The 21,789-nt window shown below is 42.2% G+C and overlaps 1 protein-coding gene across 3 annotated transcripts in view; it reads right to left on the reverse strand.

Moving 5' to 3' along the window:
* Window positions 1–517: 517 nt before the first annotated feature.
* Window positions 518–21,789, reverse strand: part of LOC121727488 (mucin-5AC-like) — a 63,311-nt gene continuing 42,039 nt past the window's right edge. Inside the window, exons 3-9 of one of the 3 annotated variants that reach the window (XM_042115367.1) lie at window positions 17,119–17,257; window positions 11,797–11,909; window positions 7,208–11,395; window positions 3,944–4,049; window positions 3,272–3,580; window positions 1,570–1,930; window positions 518–991 (exon numbers count right to left, since the gene is read on the reverse strand). In XM_042115367.1, the coding sequence (XP_041971301.1) occupies window positions 778–991; window positions 1,570–1,930; window positions 3,272–3,580; window positions 3,944–4,049; window positions 7,208–11,395; window positions 11,797–11,909; window positions 17,119–17,257 (5,430 nt within the window). In that variant the 3' untranslated portion in view covers window positions 518–777. Of the gene's footprint in view, window positions 992–1,569; window positions 1,931–2,461; window positions 2,752–3,271; window positions 3,581–3,943; window positions 4,050–7,207; window positions 11,396–11,796; window positions 11,910–17,118; window positions 17,258–21,789 lie in introns of those variants that run through there. The other 2 variants (XM_042115368.1, XM_042115369.1) reach the window with 2 other exon arrangements.

Here is a 21,789-nt window from a genome sequence, read left to right on the forward strand (position 1 = left end):
AATCGAAATAGAAAATCTACTCCTCTCGAGTATTAGGCGTCGAACAATGCGATTGCCGCGCGTAAAATTTTTAGCAAATTTGGACGTCGATATATCAGAGGGAATAGTGTTCCTTGGGTTCAATGATGCAGATAGCAGCATCGATTTGAAAATTGATGAATGTTTTGAGCTACCAATTTTCATTATGTTGACTAAAGAGGCTTAGACCTTAGTTTACTCAAATACTTTTATCAGTCAATAATGTTCATTCATGGATGTGACTTGAAAATTGAAACACGCTGTCGTAGTTTAGAGACGTAGGAAACTAATTTCTCCGCTGTTATCTAAGAATGTGCTAAGAATTTTACGTTCGGTCATTGTACTGCAATAGAGGCTCTAAATAAATTCCTTGTATATTTTTGTAAATAAAGAAATGATATGAAACACTACTACCTCCGCCTAGAGGGCTTCGCTATCTCTATAAATAGTCTACATGGTATGCCACAATTTTGTTCAAATTTATCAACGAGAGACCTACATAGACGCGAGTGATTCGATCACTGGCAGCACTTAACTCTACATCATTATATTAATAAAACATTCACCGCGGTCGAACTCTATCGTATCTTTAAGATCAGTACACCCAACGGGAGTGCCACTATTGCACGGTTCATAGATAAAACACAAACGACTAATCTGACAGCTAAGTTATACTCGTAAAGAATGTAGAATGTATATTATCGTGATGATTACGAGGTAAGATTACGAACAGCTAACACAGAATACACCGAGGTCGCGTCATCGCGCGGCGCGCAGGCGCGTGGCGTCGACTTTGCTACTTTTCTTGTAGAGTTTGGTTCTCTTGTCCTTGGTGTTGGTCCGCTTGGGCGTGTCGGGCATGTCGCCGCACGCCGGGGCCGGCTCGGGGCCGGGCTCGCCGTCGCTCGTCTTGTCCAACTCCGCCATCGCCTCCTGAATGGCGTTCTCCAGAAGTGTATTTAGCTTTCTGCTCCTGAAAACGTTAATTATTATGTTAAAATAGGCAATTTTAGGAACTCTCGAACGTTCACTTTATAATTTGGAAATAATGATGTCAAATTTACGCTCGTTATGTTTTTTTTGGGTTGGGTTAATATCACATTGTTGAACATCTAAAATAAGAAAAAAACCACAGCGAACTCTACAGATATTTAAATGATCTAAATGACGAAAAACGGTTATTTAATAAATTACCATAGTTCACACCGAACGTTTTGTCCGCCGCCGACTGTGAAATAACAACAAGGAGGAACTAGTTGTACACTCGTAAGAGTGGACAAAAGGTGATTCGGAGGCACAATGATATTTTTATTCTTAGAACTTTAAAAAAGCTACTGATGCTACCGAAATCCGGGGTGACATATCGCGTATGTGACGTGAGGTGTATTGTACTTTTATTGCCATTCCAATATGGTACACATTCTTCATCTGCAACAAATCGGGCGGCGGCCAAACGTTTGACGCGAACTAAACATTGTTCGTCGGAGCGAGCGCGATGTGGTTGTTTTCCGTTCCTCTCTCTCTCTCTCGGTGTATCTCTGTCGCACTCACTTCCTGTGCTTGGTGCGTGCGGCGTGGTGCGCCTCCAGCCCCTCGCTGAGCGTCAGCAGGCGGTCGTCGTCGACGGCGCCGGTCGCGCGGTCGGCCCCGAACCAGCGCACGCGCCAGCGCCCGTCTGCGCCGCGCGCCTGCAGCTTTCCCGGCCACGACGCGTAACCTTTGACTGGGCCCCAAACGAGGTCACCAGCGCTGAATTTGCTCGGCCGGTCCGATTCACCCGCGAACCTGCTCGGCCGGTCCGATTCGCCCGCGCCGAACCTGCTCGGCCGGTCCGACTCGCCCGCGCCGCACTTGCTCGGCCTGTCCGTATCGCCCGCACCGAGCGTGCTCGGTCGGCCCGACTCGCCCACATCTACCGACCATTACATGTCATCGACGTCCAGTTTCCCGACACCAGTTTAAAGACGTAGTAAATAAAAGGTGAGTTAAATTCAAGTGTTTTCTTCTCTAACTTTAACTGGGTCGAAAATAATATTTTGACTCACATATTATTTCTGTTTCTTTTTGTGACTGAGACAAAATAATTGAAAATAATTTTCAATCTGATCAATTTTAATCTGGCGTGCAATAATTGAGGACAATGAATTTAACCATCCTTTTATAGACTTGAATAAGTTAATTTAGTACTTTTTAGATTATTTTAAAAACAAGAATTACATTACTAAAAATTACACAGTTATTTACAAAATAATATTTTATATTTATGAAATTTCTAAGCAAAAAATTTGGTCAAGGTAAAATAAGATCGAGGAAAAAATAAAAGTCGTTACATCGATTACAACGTATTGTGAAAAAAAAATACTTTTATTTTTTATTTTAATATTTATATAATATTTTTACTCCGAAGAATAAGGAGTGTGTTCAACAAAGCTATAATATTTTCCGCGATCTTATTGCACAATGGACAGTTACAGCATATGAATCGTGCTTTACTTACAACGATGATCGGATGATATGATGGCTTTACAATGATGCGTTAGTAATGAATCCCAATTCGTGAGCCAATTTTGTTACTTGGAGAGTGGTGCAATGGAAAGCGACAGAAAGGCGGTAGCGAGAGCGGTCGCGCTGCGGAGTTTCTGATTAGTTTCCAGTACACCCTTGCACAGCTGTATCTTGTATTAACCCAACCGAAACAAAACCAACGACCGATAGTATCGCATTACGAGGCAGCTGAAATATACCACACAACACATCAGGCCGACCGCATTACATACGAGTAGGAACTAATTCAATTTCGTATGAGCAGATACAATCCAAAACCAATACAAGACACAACATTACGGTACAATTTTGAATTTTGTTAGCTGTGACTCAAGCGTGAGATGGTTCTGGATATAATTAGTATTCGACAAGCGAGAGACTCGGTGCGCTTTGTTAAACGTGTAATAGAGATACGAAATTAAATCAAATCTCAAAATATATGTTGAAAGAGTATGTACACAAAGTTTTATTATAAGAACATTACGTTATATTCCCCCCTTGCCAATAAATGTCTACAGTATGTATACAGACTCGAGATAATGTATGTTTTGTCCTAATCTGATGTTATGTTGAAAAAGAAGAAAAAGACATAAACATACGGTACCATAACAGTACACACACTGCGGATGCCTTTAATAGTAAGGGGATAAATATTTGGAGTAGTTAAGCGGTAAGGAGCGGAAGCTTAGCCAACGTATGCGGTACTCACCGTCTCGCGGCCCCAAATGCCTGTCGTACACTTTGTTACCCTCGGCGCTGTTGCCGGGGGCGTAGTGCCTCTTATCCTGAGGGTTGCCCAAGTCGTACACGTTTTTGGCCCCCACCGTGTAGTTGGTCCGCATTATTTTGTCGGTCCTGTACGAGGACCCGTCCCCGAAGTCGTTTTTCCGCTTGTACCCGTGTCTGTCGTACAGGTGTGACGTCACGGGCAGCGCTTGGCTGTTGGCCTGACCGTACTCCGTCGACTCGACCGGCAAGTGGCGGTTTAACCGCATCAGTTGGATGTTTGACATCATATCTGTAAAATGCGGGCAAAGCTTTATATTACCATATTAAAGTTTTATGTTACCATATTAATACTTATTACTACACTTCATTAGCTTTCAGAAACCCTATTTAACAAAGGTCGCCTTTCAATTTGAATCGTCAGTGCTTTCTATGGAAGCTTCTTTGGGGTATACTAAACACCCCCTATCTTAATCTGACAGATCCGACGACATTTCAATATTAAAAAAAAAACATTTTTTTTACCCACCACGTGAGAAATCTGATTTCTATAACATGATAATTAGACACATGTCGAAAGCCTAAGCTTAATCTGACACGCTCGAGCTACTCCCGAAATGCCCTCTTCCCCTCCCCAACGTAATGTATAACATACTGTGTGACTCAGTATCGGATGTGTTGTCGGCGCGCGGCGCGGCCCAGGTGCGCTCGCGAGACTCCGCCATGTCCTGCTCGCTGCTTGACACACATTGCACCATACCCTGAAATCGACATCACATTTTGTTTTTTAAATTGTCAATTAAAGGCGAAAGTAAGTATGTATATTTGTTACTTCTTCACGTCTAAACGGCTGAAACGATTTTAATAAAATTTGGTATGGAGTTAGTTGATACCCTGGATTAACGCATAGGCTACATTTTACTGTGGAAAAAATCACAATTTATTTTCCCTAATAAACCGCGGGTAACACCGCGGAGCACAGCTTGTATTAAATATAAAAATAAGATTGTTGTAATTGTCTGTTACATTCCCTGATATGCTCACAAATCATATCAAAGTGTTAATAATAAAATGTTGTGTCAAATTAAATTGTTTAGTAACACTATTTTCATGATTTTCGTCGTAATTTTCGCTGAACATCCTAACTTTTTATGAATTTTGACTGATAATGATTGCCTAATGCCTAATACTGATTTTGAGTAAGGGCATTGGTCAAAACCACTTTTGCCTGAATCGTGCAGTCAAAAGTGGTAGTTATCGGTTATGAGTTTTGACTGTTACATTATTAACATTTTATTGTTACTAAGAACATACCTTTATTCTTATATTTATTTGTTATTAGTTATTTCTTATTATTTATACAGAGTGTAAAAAAAACGAAGTGATAATAATTAACTGAGGTAATTCTTGGGTTAAGGTGTATCCAATTTGTAATATAAATTTGAAATGTATTATATATGAATTGTATTATACTTTGTGCAGCCTATGTTAAAATAATATGCTAAAATATATTATTATTATTTATAAGTAAATTAATCTTAAATATATACAGTAATGTTTTAATGAATCAATGTTAATGATATTTGCACACTATGTAAATAGTAGAATATGCTTAAGTCCAAGCAGAAAAATTGTAACACCTTTTTGTACCATATTATGAGCAAATAAATGAATTATGAATAAAAAGCAGTACTAAACTTTTGTACACAGCCCGATTTTGGAGGAAAAAGCATTTGAAATCTTTGAAATTAGTTACAGCCCTGTCCATTATCACAGTATAGAAATATTAGTCCCTACAGTAACGAAACACCTTTGATGTCGCACGATGCCGCCACCGATGCAGAGTAGACAGAATTATAGAGTATGCCGACTTAGAACTGATGTTGAATTTTTTAAATTTGACGTATTACGACGAAAATCGTCGCTAGGGTTGTTAAATTGTTACCAACGAATTTAAAACTATGACATATTCGCTGGACGTGTTCCTCTTTGGTCGTATTGTTGTTTGTGTTTTGGCACATGCGATTAAAATTGTCAGAATCCAATTTTGAAATCTTTATTTTAAATATTTAAAAATAAATTATATCAGCCAGCATGGGGCACATTCCATTTATAATCCTAGTGAAACCCGATGAATTTGACAGATATTGAAACCTGTCCGTTTCTTTGCAGTCGAACTACTGGTAGTTATGTCTATTGTGAGTTGTGACCGATGTAGGTACCGAGCAGATATGCCAGGGTTGCCACGGAACGGGAAATAAAATAAAAATAAAATATTGTGCTTGTAATGCAAATATTATCATTTAATCTGTTTAATCAGCGTGTTATATTTACATATGTCGTACTGCCAGATATTTACGTGAAACTTTATTTTTACATGATTTTAGTTCTCTATTTAAAAATTTAATTAACCCATCAAGCCCCATAAGCTCACCGGTGAGTGAGACACAATAGAATAACAATAGATTTCCAAGGATCCACGAATCACGATCGAAGGATTAAAATAATGAAGACGCATTCGAAATTTCGAATATATAAAATATCCAATAATTAATCACAGGTGTAACAGAAGCACTTCAAAACTCTTATTACGAGCGGGGTAAGGGCGGTCCAAAGGACAAAATGTTACACCTGGTGTGTGTACCTAGCTAGGTAGGCACTAATTAGTATGTAACAGGATATTTGACAGATTTTTAATTTATTCTATTATTGTTTCTCTCCTTGTTACACTTCTTACAACGTAAACAATAAAACAGAGATGCAAATAAATGCCGCCAAGGCCAACACAATATTAGTGTAAACTGTGAGCCGATATTTATGAAAATTTAAATCCTTTTTGTTTTTTGAATCAGATTTACATCCGTACACTGAACATTTATTATAATATCCCATTGCTTATAAGATAAGTTATCGTTTTACAACACAAAATTCGTAGACAACGCGCCAACGTCACCCCTGTGCGCGCAGGTATACAAACTCCGCGAGTTTGTATGCGCGGGTCCGTTGCTCTGCACAACTGTAGGCTCGTTTCACTACTGTAGGAATATGTCATATTGCTATACTGTGCCATTACTGTACACTACTGACTTTCATTCATTGACTCAAATTCGAACGCATCGATCGAACGCAGGCGGACCGCTTGATCGCATGAACCAATCAATGCGTCGAAAATTTTTCATTCAAGGCTACTAGCTCCACCCGGTTTTTAATTTTGTGGTTCCGCATGATTTTACTTAAATGTATTTTTTAAATTTTTGTTCTGGATTAATGTTATGAAATAATTTTATTATAATATAAGTAATAAAAAATATTATTTTGAGTATAAAATGATATAAATTCTATTACTTTTACATTCTTTTAAATGAGAAATTAAATATTTAAATGTGTTACACTTTTTAAATTTTAAGGTCATAATGCATCTAGCACGCTTATCTTTAAAAATAAAATATCTTTCGTTACTGATCCCTAACTTCCAGCGGCTTCGATCACCTGATCGAGGTCATTGTGATCGCGCTAGTACTAGGGTTGACAATTTTTTTTACAATACAGTATTTAAATAAAAATGTATGCAAGCAAAAAAATGTCTTTCAGCACTGCTACTTTCACAGTGAACTCTATGTAAGGGACACATACACACTCTAAAGTATTATCACTTAGTTTTGTTACACGTTGTATACCGAATTTTTTACTTTGATTAATTGTGATCGTTTAGTATCACTTTACGCCTAAGCTATGTGTTATAGTTTAGTAGTATGTGGTGCCTACCATGTTTAAATTAACTTGTTCAGTTTCTATTTGTGAAGACCTATAATAAATTGGCTACGTAGTATCTAGTTACGCTATTTACTTTTCATAATTTATAGCTGTTGTCTTCCTGTCAAGATATAATAAAATGAAAAATAAAAACACGGTGACTTACGGATGAGTTGACGTCATTGGGCTCGGGGGACTTAGTGGTGGTGTCGGCGTAGTTGCCCTGCGTGGAGACGCACCGCGGGCCGTAGAGGCGCGGGCTGGCGGCGGTCTCGAGCGCCCCCAGCGGGCTGTGCGTGGTCGTGTCCGGCGGGCTGCTGCCCGAGACCGCCTGGCTGCTCGGCGACTTGCCGCGTTGCTGGTTCACCAGCGTCTGCGTCGACACCGAGTGCCGCACGCTATTTATACCATCCAGGGCGTTGAAATCGTTCAGGAACTTGTATGCCTCGGAGTTGGTTTCGTCCGTCTCGTTCGATTGCGCCCGGTAATGTTTCTCCTCCTTCGTCTCGATGATCTGGTTCTCCTGGGCTATCTGAACGAAGTTTCGACTCCTCTGATTGGTCGCCGGCCTCTGCGTCGCCACCGCGTTATGGTCTACGCTCATCCGAGAGGAGTTCCCGCCCGATAGGTTGGTGGATATGGCGGACATCTGAGTGTTCTGGGAGTTGGACACGAGCGTGGTCTGCTGCTGGACGATCGTCGTGTTCTGCTGCACGAACGTCGAGTTGCTCCTATTTCCGTTTGCGGATACTTTACTAGGCGACAGCGGCACCACCAGCGTCTGGCCCATCTGGTTAGTCTGAATGAACTCCTGCGTCTGCACGTTCCCCGACCGCACCTGGTGGGGGCTCGTGTTGAACGTCACGCTCGTCGGGCTCAGGTTCGCGAGCAACGGACTGAGCTGGCCGTTGAAGTTCGGGCTGTTGACCATCACCTGGCTGTTTGGTGACAGGAATTGAGCGCCGGGGCTGTGCTGGGACTGAATGATCTTGCCCGACTGGTTCTGAGCTCGGATAACTACGCCGCTGTTCGCCCCGGGAAACACGCTGGTGTTTTGCACCGGCGTGAGAACGTTCTGCCCGTTAACGGTCTGCAACTGCAGCTGCATGGGCATGCCGGTGGAGTTGTCTTGAATTATGGTCCCGTCCGGCGTCACGACCATTCCGCTCAGGTTGGGCAGGATGAACTGTTGAAACGCCGGGAAATTCGACATCATGTTGCTCGCGTTGTTGATCAAGTTGACGGGCTGCAGCAAGTTAATGGGCTGCGAGGGCGACGTGTTCGTGATGATCTGTTGAGATGGGAAGCCGCCCGCCGCCGCCCCCTGGCCGTTCATTACTATGTGCGCCGGGGTCCCGGACTTGCCGGGCACTATCGTCAGAGCCTGGAGCATCGGCGTCGGCGATATGTTGTTAGTCGGCGACAACTGGAAGCCCCGGGGCGAAAACTGAGGGTTCGAGTTGTGCTGGGGGGAGGTATGATGGACCATAATATTATTCGAAGTCTGTTGTGGGGCTGTTATTTGAAGGACGTTCGTGATATTGGTGGACGTACTCTTCTTTTTCTTGCTTCTCCTCTTGATGCTCTCCGGCGATAGCATAGCCACCCCCTGGACAAACGTTTGCCCGTTTTTAACCTCGACCTGGCGGGAGTTGTCGTTGGAGTGATGACTAGAAACTAGGCCGCCGGCGACCATCTGCGGCAGCACGTTGTTCTGCTGGACGACTTGCCCGTCGACCGCCATCATGGGGGGTATCACGAAGGGCGCCGGCAGCGTGTTGACCACGACCGTGGGCGGGTTCACGAGCGAAGGCACGCCGCCCGGCCCCGGGACGTGCGTCACGGAAGTCGCGACGCTGGTCGACGAGCTCGACACCGGGGACGTGCTGCTATTCTTCGGCGGAGGCGGCGGCATCGTGTTGTTCGAAACCAAAATTTGTCCGGTAGACGATATCAGGATCTGGCCGGGCGTCGAGCAGGTTCTTTTCGGGGGCGTGGAAACAGTTTGCGGGACGCTCGTCTCCGGTTTCGTTGGTAGACTACTTATGACGTTCTGGACCATCTCCAGCGGGGACTTGGATATCATATTTTGAGCCCTCGTGCCGGCGATGTGAAGAGGGTAGCTGGTCGGCAGGTTGACCGAGTTGAAGAAGGGGTCGGGCTGGTTGTTGGGGATGGCGTATGTGGTCGCCAAGTTGACGCTGGGGGGCGGCGGGGGCCTCACGAAGTTGGCCTGCGAGGAGTTTATGGAGGTGGTGGCCGTATTAGCTTTACCGGCTAAAACGGACGTCACGGTGTCCCTCGTCACCGAGAAGCCGCTCGCCATGGTGGTGACGAAGGTCTGGACGTAGTAGGTCTGTATTAGGGAGTGGGCGGGTCCTCCTCCTAGATGCGGCGGCGGGCAGTAGCCGGGCATATTGTTCTCCATTCTTTTCTTGCTATCCAGTTTGAGCATCTCCTGGTTCTTCAGCGCCGGTCTCACGCCGACCATCGATATGTTGTCGACTTCCATCAGATTTTTGTTAACATTATGATTGGATATGAAGTGCATCATCTGATTTCCGCAGAGGGGCTGCGCGCTAGGCGGTCCCGGCGAATTGTACGGGTAGGTCGGATTACTTCCCGGGGTAGACGGATTGCTGTTGAAATGATCTCTGCCGGGGCCGGGGTTGGGGAAGGCCGGGCTCGGCAGCGGGTACGAGCAGTTGTTCTGCACGTGGGAGTTGTTACCCTGGCTACTCTGCGGCGTGTCGGTGCTACGGGAGCTGTTCGACAGAGTCGGCGACGGCTCGGGCTGCTGCAACGTTTCGGGGGAGACGTTACTCGTACTTACGATGCCCGCCTGAATGGGGCCGTAGTTTTCGTTCATCATCATTCCTCTGTCGATGAACGTCGAGGACGTTACAGGATTCTCGTCGAATCCGCTCTTTGGACTAGACATACCCAGCACTCCCCCGTCCGATTCTAAATTGTACAGCGTGGGCTGCTTCACGTATTTATGTCTCGTCAGATGTTCAGTTTCGGTGCAGCCCCCTTTAATTGAGGGATTGCATCCTTTACAACACTGCGAATTTTCTACGGAGGCGAGACTGCTGTCCGGGGTATTGTTAGGCGAGGGGGAGGCATTCGAAACCATATTATTTCTAAACGTGTTTACCGTTTCACCCGCTTTCGTTAAATTTTTAGTTTTGTCGATCTGATGCATAGACGCGTAAGGTAAACTACTACTATCCGTATGATTTCCTTCGAAGGTAGCATTGAGACCGACCTGCCTGGAAATCGTGTTGTTCAACAAAACAGTCTGCTGCGCTAAATAGCCATTCGGATCGTCCATAAACGAGGGCAGATTGTTACCGATCATGTCTTCGCACGCCTTTGTTTTCCCGTCTTGTAAATATCTGGCACCGCTGCTGTTGAATACCAATTTATTATCGGCGATCGATTTCTTTTTGCCGCCTTTACTACCTTTGGTCTTTTTCTTGCTCGCGTCCATGTTGTTCCACTGCTGGCCGGGGCCCATGGCACTGTAGTGCTGCGGCAGTGGAGGCACCCGGGAGCACATTCCTGGGCCCATTTGGTCGTTCGCGAAGGTCATGGCTCCGCCGTCATCCGCTGGGACCGCGTCCTCGTGATCTCCCTCCGTCTTTAGCTGCTTTGGATTCGGGCTCAAGAGATCATTTCTCTTCACCTGCCACGGCGGGGTTTTCACGGAGCTCGTTTTCATGACGGCTCCGTTCTGTATTACTAGCTGCCCTTGAGGTGGGAACTGACCCTGGGATTTGTTCGGGTATCCTTCAGTCGCCTGCGACTTGTATCCCTTCATGACTTCTATTTGTTTTTGGTTCCGTTGAATGAATATCTGCTGCTGCTCGTTAATTTTCTTCATGACCTCCGGCGTGAGCGGTTGATTGAGGCCGCAAAATATTTGAGGCTCCTCATCTTTCGCCCGTTTAACCGATTGTAGCATGTCTTTTTCCTCCGACTTTTGATCCTGATCGATAGTATTTTGCTGTGTAACAGTTACAATGTTTTTGTTCGCTGCGTGTTTATTGTAGCCGGTGTTGACGCCAATTATTTGGCCGTTAGTTCCCAGCACGGGCATGCCGCCGACGCTCAGAGCGTTCATGAGTCCCGGCGCGTTCGTTTTCTGTGCGACGTCAATGTTTTCCGGGTGTTGGGTTATCCAGCCGCTGTTGACTGTGAGATAATGCGGCCCTCTTTGGACGTGCGACTCCTGCTTGATGTCCTCCTGAACATTCATATTTTGCGCGTAAGGAGCATTCGGCTGAGCATTCCCTGCTCGTTGTAAAGTCACACCGAAAGAATTGCTCATTTTCTGCTCATTTTCGTTACCCTGAAAATGTAATAAATTCCCATATTAGCTAAGTAAAATTATTATCTATCAACGGTGTTTGAAAAAATAAAGACATACAACGTATCTAAATATTTTAGATACGTTGTAACGCAAAAACATTGAAACGCATTGAGTGCTACATATAAACTGAACGTAAGGACTTTTCGGTCAATAGCAAAATACCTATTCATAAAAAAATCACATCCAATAAACTGTACGAACGACAGTATTACAGGCATAAAACGTTACAACAACAAAGTAATATGTCAGGGGAGCAGCCAACGTTTCCAAAGTCGATATGGGTAATAAAAGTAAAGCGCACCTAGAGGCGGTGCGGGCGGCTGGCAAGGGTTCAACTGTTATCACTACCATGAATACGTAATAGTGTGTGTAGTGTGTACCTTGAGCTCGCTGTGGGGTCGCTCCCTTTGCACCATCATTTGGGACACGCTCATGTTGGCGGCGAAACCGGCCCGCTTCTTCATTTTCTTTTTCGTCGCTTCCGCACCCGGTCCTGTAAATTTTGTACGACGGTTTCATTAAAATGAATAATAAAACGCTATCTACATTGTAGTAGTATTGGAAACGAGTTGGATACAATTTTGCAGAATGTTGAAGGTATATAAGGCATAAAAATAAAACGTTGGCACAAACAGTTTGATACATCAATAAAAGAGTTTCATAAGGAGAGGTCAAAGGACGGGCGGTGGTCGACTTTGTGCCGCTCTCCAGACGCCCCCGCATCTAAACGTTCAAACGACGAAGATACAATGTCATCTATTGAAATAACATCTATAAAACTGATTCGGCGGAGTCATGAATATTTAACGAGCGTACTAAAACTTCCAAACAGAGCGGAGCATGAATTCGTTTAATAGCATTACTTTCTCATTTCATAAATTGTATTAAAGCGGTTTTAATATAATGAAATTTCCCAATCTCGGGCTATAAATTCGAAACAATGTCGCTTCGGTCAGTCGTCGCTATAGAGCCCTCGCGAGCCTCTCGACTCCGTGAATATATCGTTTACCGATAATCGGGGTGTCCGGGCCCGCGACGATAATATTGAGCAATATAATGCGATAATTGAGGGAACGATAGAACGCCACTCGAACGTGACTGACAAGTTAAAAAGTACGGGGGCGGGTAATACGATAGCTCCTCATAATTAGTTAGCGAGCGGGTATAATACCGTTATCTATTTGCACATTATCTAGCAGATTTGCAATTAAAATGGGAGTCGGCGGGCGGGGTGGGCGCGGTGGGCGCAGCGGGGGCGGGCGGCGTGGGCGGCGGCGCGGAGGGCGGGCGGCGCTGTCAGATCAATAGTCGGCGGGGTGCGCGCCCGCCCTGCACCACCGCCGATTGTTTCAAATTACGGCGGCCCTTTGTTCCCGCCGCCGATCGAGTCGCCTGCGTTTTTGTTTGGCCCGGCCGGCCGACTTCCTCAACGGTAATTATACAATTCAGCGGCTCGCCACTCGCAACTCGCCGGTTTGAGGCTCGCACCCCGCGCGGGTCTCGGGCCTCGGCTCTCGACCCCGTATTCTCCTTAGCGCACTTCCGAGCGAGGGAAAATCCTTTTCCTCGGACTGTTTAAATATATTAAAATAATGCGCTAGCAATACTTATTTAAAAAATTACTATAGCATTATCCAATTACTTTGTATAATTACAAACTTTGTTGAAAATACATCTGGAGAGTTAATTCTATACATGATATTCATGATTGAATTCGAAAAGTCAAAATACCCTCAAACAATAGTTAATTTAAGTTCAAAGCGGGGTCCACTCGAAATGAATACGCCCGGGAAGTTCCCGAAGTAATTATGTGTCGATGAGAGCGGCTACTTCCGATTGTGTCTGTATTGCGCCGCACAAATTCATTAAAACATCATTAAAGCCGGCCACCGCGGTTGTGCAGCACAGGTGTGGGGGGTCGCGGCGGACCCCCCTTGGCCCCCGGGGCCCCCGTGCGCCGGACCGCTGACGAAGTGCAGTTACCCGCTATTCATGCAGCACTAAATGCACCCCCACACCCTCGCCACTTAACAACAAAGAGACCGCTGTACCCTCTTTGTTACAAGAAACAACTCCTAGCGAGCGACCACTTTTGCTGTGTTGCTTTACTCCAGCGAATAAAACGCATTGAATTAACCCGCGTTAATCGCTTTTTACGCCTTCGCTTTGTACAGCACGAGCCCCGTTTGTAGAGTTTTCCTTTTAATTTAAAAATAAACTACAGAATAATGTTAGCAACGTACATAACATTTTAAATGTATTTCTGTGTATATGTAATAGGTTACATAATACATACATTGTTTGTTGTCCTGTTTGCGGTCCCGACCAATATTTAACATGCTCTTACGCCGAAAAAGGAGTTTCGACATCGACCCCTCGTAAAAGGTATAAAAGGCGTAATTACTCGTTTTCCTTCGACCCGCTGAATATTATCAAAATATTTAGCGGCGGACATAATACGTTGATGATATATTATTCCGTTCCGCCCTAACGATGTCATTAAATTCGATCAAAGGCTTCACGTAACGTGTCATAAGTAACGTGGTAACACGTCGGTGTGCGGCCCGCCGGCCCGCCGCCCGACCCTCCGCGCCGCCCGCCGCTCACCGGGCCCTATTGTCGTATGTAAATGACAGTACACGCCAACATGCTATCAAAATATCAATTGATACGATCATTTAATTATCAAATTAAAACAGCAGATGGCCGCTTCGATTCGGTAATGGTAATTACTTTCGGGCGCGGTCTCCGAATGTCTGCGCAATTTAATTCGACTTATCGACGAAGTATATCTAATTTATTTTTAGACTCGCGTTCGGGGTACAAAAGGCTTCCGCGAATTACCATAACAATAGCTCATTTAATGATCGCGGGGAGCCGTGTAATGGTATATTACGTGATAACATAACATATTTACAATTTATTAAAATTGATCTAGACCGACCGAGTATGTCTCGCGTACATTCTACTGCGAGGAGATCAACGCAGGCTTAGCGAGGTCGGGTTTAGCATTTATCTATCGATGTAGCAGGACGAGTGATAAATAGAGCCATTAGGTGATAATTATAGTCGCTGTAAAAGGCTGTATGGAGTCGGTCCGGGCTGCGCGGGACAGGTATCGGGCCCATACCGGCTAATCCCGTTGGGTTCACACTCGCGTAATTGGATGAAGGAGGGAGCGGAGATTGCGCCGGTTCGCCCGCCACCCGCCCGCCCGCCCGCTAATACGATAATAATGTTTTGCAACTAAACCCAACTTCACTCTAATGTGAGCAAATAGCAGTGTTCATTGCACAATGCACAATGCAGTGTGCACTTCATACACTTACAACTTTAGATAAAATATTTTATTCTTTTGTTATTGTTGATCACTGTAATTATTAAGCTTTCGTTAAAACTTACAGGCGGCAGTGCACTAGTTGAAAGCTGTAAGGCGTTTATGGTAAAAACAACTGCTCTTGTAGATTTGCTGAAATGTAATACTTTGGAGAAAATCAAGACCTCACCCTCACTAATGAGAAAGACTAATGTCCAATACTTAAAAATCAAAACCAAGCCGTGTCGACGTACCTAAAGACGACATATAATATATATATATATATATATATATATATATATATATATATATATATAAGATAAAGACGTAGCCATCGTCTAATGTACAAATGCACGTCACGATGTAGCAACATGGTACGTCACCATGCCTTGTAAAAGTGCTACATTCTTCACTACTTATCTAAATATAATGGACCGCAAAATACGTATTCTGCTCCTCCTATTATTAAAAAGACAGAAAGATATAAAAAATGTGCATTTTTACCTTACGTTGACGTAAATTTTCACGTCACGTCAACGTACCGTGCCACGTTACCGCACCGTTCCACGTTGACGACGTCGTGACGTGGAGATGTGGACAGGCCCTACCGTCTAAGCGCTGAACGTTTACGCAAAAGATTTTCAATTCAGCTCCAAATTTAGGAATAGCAAACATTTAAAGTGAAACGGTCGGACGGAAATCTCTGTAACCACATCGTGAAGTGAAACCGACTGAAACATACAAGCTTTTAATTTAAGCGGAATGCCATGGGGAGCGAGCTGCGTCACTTGCGTGGCGAACATGTTACGAGTGGAGACTCCACTTTAATAACGTCGTTATTTCGCAAAACTTAGCGCACTTGGCTATCGTTTAAACTTTAGATTGTACTGCAACTGTAGACGTTTCAGAAACATCATCAGTAAGACTTGGATTAGAGGAAAATGAGGTTAGCATTAGCTCTATAAATTGTGTGTTTGAGAGATAAGACATATATATTGTATAGAGCAAGTCAGTGCTATGACCTCCTCGGCTCCTACATCTAAAACAAATTATTATTAGTCTACCGCCATTCCCTTAATATAACAAATGGAAACCACTAGAGACGTAAAGACGCAACTCAAAATCCATACATCACTGTTGCTCGATCTTAGAAACGTCCCATTTATTTAAACTTTGGCATTATAACCTTGGCACAATCATCGAGTGCCAGTGGAAACATTTAAGGCACGCAGTATCACTTCGTCGTGTCGATGTACGTGACTTCCGCTAGAAGGACAACGCATGTCAATTTACGTACTCAGCGTCGATAAAAAGTAAAACATTGTCATGTTTTTTAAAGAGACTACAATAGACTCAAATTATGTCAAGTTCAAAAGACCTTACACAAAATTTTACATTGACATTATGAGAGATATTCGAACCCTCGATTCTTGTTATTCTATTTTATCTAAAAACATTCAATTTAAAACGTTCAAGAATGAAGGCAGACCTCGAGACGGTCGCGGCGTCTTAATAGCCATTATATTGAGTTACTCGCGGAGAGTCGGAAATCTGCTCATCTTTCCGAGCCTCACTCTGTTGCTTTTGAATATCATTTTCATTTCGTTTAGGTTCGTTACCTTTTTTAGAAGCTTTGAAATTTTAAATTGATTTTTACGGCACAAACGTGTTTGCAAATCCAGATAGAACTTTTAATTTCCTTAAAAAATGGATAGCCGATTCGAAAACAAGCAACTATTATATAACCATATTTAGTAAGGCTACCCGGTAAAGCCATACACATAATGAGCGTGTAGCGATTAACGCGTTTTGAGTGCGTGATATAAACGGTTTACAGCGTTTTCGTGTTATGATGAGTCGAGCCTTGTTACGCAAAAGCGAAAGTAGGAAGGTTATGTTTTACGATTGTTTAAACTTTAATGTCTTAACCATTGGGACTATATCGCGATCGTTACGAGATTACACATCGACGATCATATTTTGTCCCTTTTACTCTTTTGCCTCTTTCGACATAGCAACTTGTAAGCAAAGGCTCGCCCTTCCTGGTTGAAAGCTTTCAGCTGGATTAAGGCCTTCTTATGTTTACGCGACATACTGTAAAAAATAATCTGGGTGCTGAAATGACACATAACATCTATGTTGAAAACGACACAATTTAATCGAAGTTAAACTATGCAAATACTAATGTCGACACTTAGTTAAATTTAATGATTACTTAAAAGTTTTTGATATAAGTACTTACATAAATATGCATTATCTGTTAAATTAGTAATCATTAAATATCTCTGAGGGTGGTTGTTTGAATACTTAATAGAAATATACATACATAGTTTATACTATGTATGTATATTTCTATTAAGTATTCAAACACACTAATAATATTTACCTTTTTTCTGTTCTATCGTGGGCGGCGGCGATGCGGCGGGCGACTGCGCCCTGGACTGGAGCGTGGCCAGCAGTTTCCGCTTGTGGTTGCACAACTTGCCCGACTCCGCGCCCGACGCCTGGTACGGCTTGCTCACCACCTGGGAATGACAACGGTACATCGTGACTCGTGACTCGTGAGCCGGTTACTCGTTACATCGATGATGTAGGATTCTGCCCTCTAGTTATACAACGAGTATCAAAAGTAAGTGACAATACTGTGGCGCTTGCCCATACAAATCACAAAAAATAATCATTTTTCAGCGTTGCTACTTTCACAGTGAACTCTATACAAGGGACACTTACACACCCTAAAGTATTATCACTTAGTTTTGTTACATCCTGTAATATGTAATGTAATATGTGACTTTGATGAACATGAACTTCATTGCTTATGGTCACAATTTTGACGTTAGAACTTTTTAAATTCAATTTAAATATTATAAACGTAAAATTATGATTTATGACCAAGCAATGAAGTTTATTAAGAATTGGCTGATATGCCACTGTATTTCATATCATAGTAATTTGAAATGAAAACGAATTAAGGTCAACGTAATAAATCTCCTAGAATAATATTATAAAGATTTTCCTGATATATTGTTTACCTCATTGTACGGAAATTACCAAAGAAAACATTAGCATAATTTATTGGAATCATAAATAATTTTATTCGGGGCATAAGATTTGGCTTATCGTAATCCGACTGGGCCAGTCAGTCGGTCGATCTGGATTTATGTTCGGGTTAACATAATATGAGACGTATTAACGTCGATATATAATTTATATTAATAGGGTCCGAGTGTGGCCGTCATTTTTACAAAGCTATATCATTGTAAACGTTGCGTCACGTCATTAATATCCCACCAAAAACATAAATGTAAAAAAGGAGAGCCAAGTTCAATACAAACATTAGGTATGCTTGTCTAAGGACTTCGCCGTAAAAAGAATGGGGATCTAAATGAGTGCCAAGTTCTATGGAAAATCGAAATATGTATTTATATGGAATATTTATGGAACCAATAACATTATGAATAAATAATAAAGTCTATTTCTTTGCTTTATTGAATATCTATAAAAAAATGCTGTTATTTAAATAATATGAGATCTTAAAGTAGATTAGATTTAACTTAGCCAGTTTTCATTACATCAGTCATTTCATAAAGTTATTGAACATTTTAATTGTGGTAAAAACTGGCCAGCGATTATCGTAAACGCCAACGCCAATGCCACAAAATGTATGGGATTTGACATTAGTATTCGCTAGCGAAGCGATGACTGATGTCAAATCGCATACATTTTGTTAGCGTTTGCGATAAACGCTTAGCACTTGTCTACTAGGGCAGTTCTGTTATACTTGAACTTGGCTTGACACGCTACCGCTAACGGGAGAACGAAGATATTATTATGTGGGCGATCAGAATTACCCAACTGTTTATGACATTCGTCGTTTCACACATTTTATCATTACGAGGCGCGGGATCGGTGCCCGGTGGGCGTGATCGCGGCGAGTGAGCAGTTACCGGCACCGTTACGTAGAGTGTGTCATAACCGTGTAAGCCGTCGCATAAATCATGCAGCTTTAGTGTGAACGCTAATAAAGTGCAGAGGGCAGTTTGTTCACAGATGTGTCGTGGTCGCGGGCGACGCGGCGCGGCGCGGCGCAGCGCGGCGCGGCGCGGCGCAGCGTTCATTACGGCCGGACACCTACCGTGCATCGCTGCACGCACAAATTGCATTCGATACTTGCTGACATAGCTGCGTGCCTGCACTACAATGTTTGGTCTATTCAAGGAAATTACTCTTATGCAATTATTCATATAATAGGGTTCGCGCTGTTGCACATTTCAATCATCCTACGATCCCAATACGCACCCTCTACAATGTAGAGTATGTTAAGTGTAATAGACGTTCAGTGTTTAGTCTCAGTTCGAAAGCAAAAGGTACGGCCCTCATATTTCGCAAACCGCCCTTAGCAATTTACGTTTGTTGCGAAAAACATTCTGACTCCTGAGTTTGGATCTAAACATCAATTTTTGCGTTAACTCAGGTTTTCAATTTAATTTTAATGAATTATAAATGAATCTTTAGATTTTCCTTAAAAGATAAACTGATTTTCAGTTTGGACCAATCAAATTAACTCGCTTATTGCGACTTATTAGTTATTTATAATTCATTGCAAAGAAATTGGAAGACTGAGATAAATACGATACATATACATTTTAAATTTAACCTAAACATATCTTAATATATATATTTCTTGTGTGCGTGTGTATGTGACTGAACTCCTCCTAAACGACTGGACCAATTTTGATGAAATTTTTTGTGTGTGTTCGTGGAGATTCGAGAATGGTTTAGATTTCCAGTTTGGTCTACTGGAAAATGTTTTTTCAATTAATTTCTTATTTATAAGGAGTTGTTGATTTTGGAATGTTTTACATTAGATCCGGCGGACGGCGCTATCATCGCATTCAATATTATTCTATTTCAATTTTAGTTTGTCCTGACAGATGGTGCTACGATTAATTTGAAAAAAATTTTGTTATTCAATTCATGTGCTGATTAAAATATTAAATAAATAACACATAGGCTACAATTTTAACCGACTTTCAAAATGGGGGAGGTGTTATGTTCGTTTTCTTATATTCAACGATTTCTCCGCCGTTTGTTAACCGATTTTCAAAATTTTTCTTTTGGTATATAGGGTATCATCCCAATTTGGTATTATATTCAGAAAAGTGGTGATCTGATGAAGGATCCATAAGTAATCGAGGGAACTCCTCAAAACTTATAGGGAAACATATGGTGACTTCGGTTTCGTGAGAAGTATTCTAAGCATATGCTACCAACAAGTAAGATTTTGCACCGAGATATACCTGGTATACCGTGGTTCGGAAGGTGCTGAGAGAATTCCTGATTCTTTATAGATACAAGTTTGGGAGTTTCGGCGTTGTTTTAAGAACAGAAAGCATATGCTACTATGCAAATTACATTCTTCATCATCATCATCATCATCATCACTACCATATTATACCATTTCATAGTCTTTTAGATCGAGACTCGAGTTTGTCAAGCGATAATTAAAAAAAATCTATATCTACCTAATATTATAAACCTGAAGAGTATGTTTGCTTGAACGCGTCAATCTCAGAAACTACAGGTCCGATTTAAAAACTTATCTCAGTGTTAGATAGATCATTTATCGAGTAAGACTCATCATTTATCGAGAAGGTTATATTATATTATTACTCTAAGACTAATACGACAGAAGAAACTCAGGAAAATGTGGGAAAAACGGGGGAAATATGTACCTACGGATTCTGTAAAATTTCTAATTTACGCGGGCGAAGCCGCGCGGGACATCTAGTAATATATTAAATTCTTAAATACACTTTAGAATTTGGACCTTGTTCCATCTGAGTATTCCAATCCATACTAATATTATAAATGCGAAAGTGTGTACGTCTGTCTGTCTGTCTGTCTGTTACCTTTTCACGCCCGAACCGCTGAACCGATTTTGCTGAAATTTGGTATGGAGTTACTTTGAGTCCCGGGAAAAGACATAGGCTACTTTTTATCCCGGACAAATGTACGGTTCCTACGCGATAAACGAATTTTGGCGCAACGGAGTTGCGGGCGTCATCTAGTGAGTTTTATAAAACATTATAAGCTAAGTCTAACTCGTAACGTGGATAAGCTATTAATCTGGTGTGGGTGTGTTGTATTTACATAAACGCTAAACGTATTACCCGGCTTCTGTGCCGTCGCCGGCGGCCTGCTGCTCCGTTTCACGCAAATCAATCACAAGGACGCGCCAACGCCATCCAATTAATAGAATGGATATTAAACTGTATTTATAGCGAGCGAGCAAGATATTACGATGTTAAATATCACACGACTTAAATTACATATTTTAGTAAATTATTGACTTGAAAAACACTCGCAGTGTTGAAAATTGAAAGTTAAAATCACTCATGTAGACCTAATCTTTATATTTTATAAACCGAAGTGCAATAGCTCTACTTTTTAAAGACTATATTTTTTTGCTTTAACTATTTACATCTATAAATATTTTATATTTTTAAAGCAGTGTTGAAAATTGAAAGATAAAATCACTCATGTAGACCTAATCTTTATATTTTATAAACCGAAGTGCAATAGCTCTACTTTTTAAAGACTATTTTTTTTTTAACTATTTACTTCTATAAATATTTTATATTTTTAAAGCACGGGATAATATTGATTTCGAACGCAAATGCCATGTGTGCTGTAATGAAAGAAGTGCAAACTCAACCATTGGAAAAATGTTATTAGTGACATTAATCATTATGAAATTATAAATTCATAGGAACATCAGCGACGAAGAGTCCCTAAAACTCAACTCCTACCGACTTCACTAATACGTCTTAGGGTTAATTCAGACCGCAACGCGACGAGGGCCGAGGCGAGGCGAGGCACGGCGCGGCGAGGCGCGGCGCGGCATAAATTTGTATGGATTTGACAGATTTCAATTGCATGAGACGTCTTGCGAATCTGTCAAATCCATGTAAATTTAGAAACCTTAGGGTCAATTCAGACCGCAATGTGAAAGAACCAGCTTTTGCCACTAAGGTATTATCGCATAGTCTATTTT

Source organism: Aricia agestis, chromosome 5 (genome assembly GCF_905147365.1).
Source record: "Aricia agestis chromosome 5, ilAriAges1.1, whole genome shotgun sequence".
NCBI classification, from domain to species: domain Eukaryota; kingdom Metazoa; phylum Arthropoda; class Insecta; order Lepidoptera; family Lycaenidae; genus Aricia; species Aricia agestis.